The 1,163-nt window shown below is 36.2% G+C and overlaps 1 protein-coding gene across 1 annotated transcript; it reads right to left on the bottom strand.

The window, feature by feature from the left end:
- Nucleotides 1-453: 453 nt before the first annotated feature.
- On the bottom strand, nucleotides 454-854 carry LOC105540238 (60S ribosomal protein L36a-like). The gene has a single exon (XM_011980776.1). It carries the CDS (start codon nucleotides 825-827, stop codon nucleotides 507-509), a length of 321 nt encoding a protein of 106 aa, XP_011836166.1. The 5' UTR covers nucleotides 828-854; the 3' UTR covers nucleotides 454-506.
- Nucleotides 855-1,163: the final 309 nt, after the last annotated feature.

Genomic DNA, 1,163 nt, shown 5'->3' with positions numbered 1-1,163 from the left:
AATGGCTGACGGGTTTCTTCTAGAGGTGATGTAAATATATAAAAATGTATTGTGGTGATAGATGCACAAGTCTGAATACACTAGGGACCATCAAACCGTACACTTGTAATGGGTGTATTTCATGGTATGTGAACTATATCTCAACAAAGCTTTTTAATTATACCAGGACTTGAACACAATTTTCTCAACAGAAATGAAACATTTGTAAATTCATGGGTCATCAGATTTTTATTTACATTGAAATTACTAAATATAAATTCGCAAATGTAAATATATATCCAAACATAACCTTGTTTTTCTCATTTTTATGATTATTTAGCTTATTAATTCCGCTCAATGTTAATTTATCCCTCTACTGATTGCTGAAAATCACTAAATTTTTTTGAAGAAAAATTTAGATTTATTTTTAGGGTCAACAAATACCTTGGGAAAAGACACTTTCTTTTTTTTTTGTTTTTTTGAACATAAACTCAAGATTTTATTGTCTTCATAATAAAAGATGACACTTAGAACTGGATCACTTGGCCCTTTCTCTTCTTATCTCCTCCCAGTTCAAAATGCTTGCATCTTTTAATAGCCAGCATTCTCTTAGATCTGCAGTTGGGCTCAACGCACTCAAGCCTTAGCACAATCTTCTTTGTAGTTTTAGCCTTTTTCCGGAAAATCGGCTTAGTTTGCCCACCATAGCCACTCTGCTTCCTGTCATAACGCTGCTTTCCCTGGGCATACAGAGAATCCTTGCCCTTCTTGTACTGTGTCACTTTGTGGGGTTGGTGCTTGCCACACTTCTTACGGAAAGTCCGGTGGGTTTTAGGGACGTTAACCATGCTTGCGAGAGCAACATCGGCATGGGAAGAGAAAAGATACTTTCTTTATTTTGAAATGTAATCTTTCACTGTTAATTTCAGAGTAAATACACATCAAGAATGACTCACATTTAAATAATTGCAGATAAAATGTGGGAACTGCATTTCAGCAGAGCCAGACTGTCACCCTGTAGTTCTTCAAGGTTTTGGAACTGCCACCAGTGGTTACATATTTTGCTGCTCTAAGTATCTTAAAATGGAAGAATCCCCCTCATACTTTCCATAAAGATTCACCCACCACAAAGCATATTTGTTTGGAGACCTCCTCAGTGACATTTCACAATTGTGAGCGTGAAT

The sequence above is a fragment of the Mandrillus leucophaeus genome, unplaced genomic scaffold (assembly GCF_000951045.1).
Source record: "Mandrillus leucophaeus isolate KB7577 unplaced genomic scaffold, Mleu.le_1.0 Scaffold217, whole genome shotgun sequence".
NCBI classification, from domain to species: Eukaryota; Metazoa; Chordata; class Mammalia; order Primates; family Cercopithecidae; genus Mandrillus; species Mandrillus leucophaeus.
The sequence above is the reverse complement of the archived record's forward strand: the minus strand, read 5'-3'. Positions and strand labels throughout refer to the sequence as shown.

Excerpts from the sequence above, each read along its gene's own strand:
- LOC105540238 (XM_011980776.1), bottom strand. The coding sequence starts at position 827 with ATGGTTAACGTCCCTAAAACCCACCGGACTTTCCGTAAGAAGTGTGGC.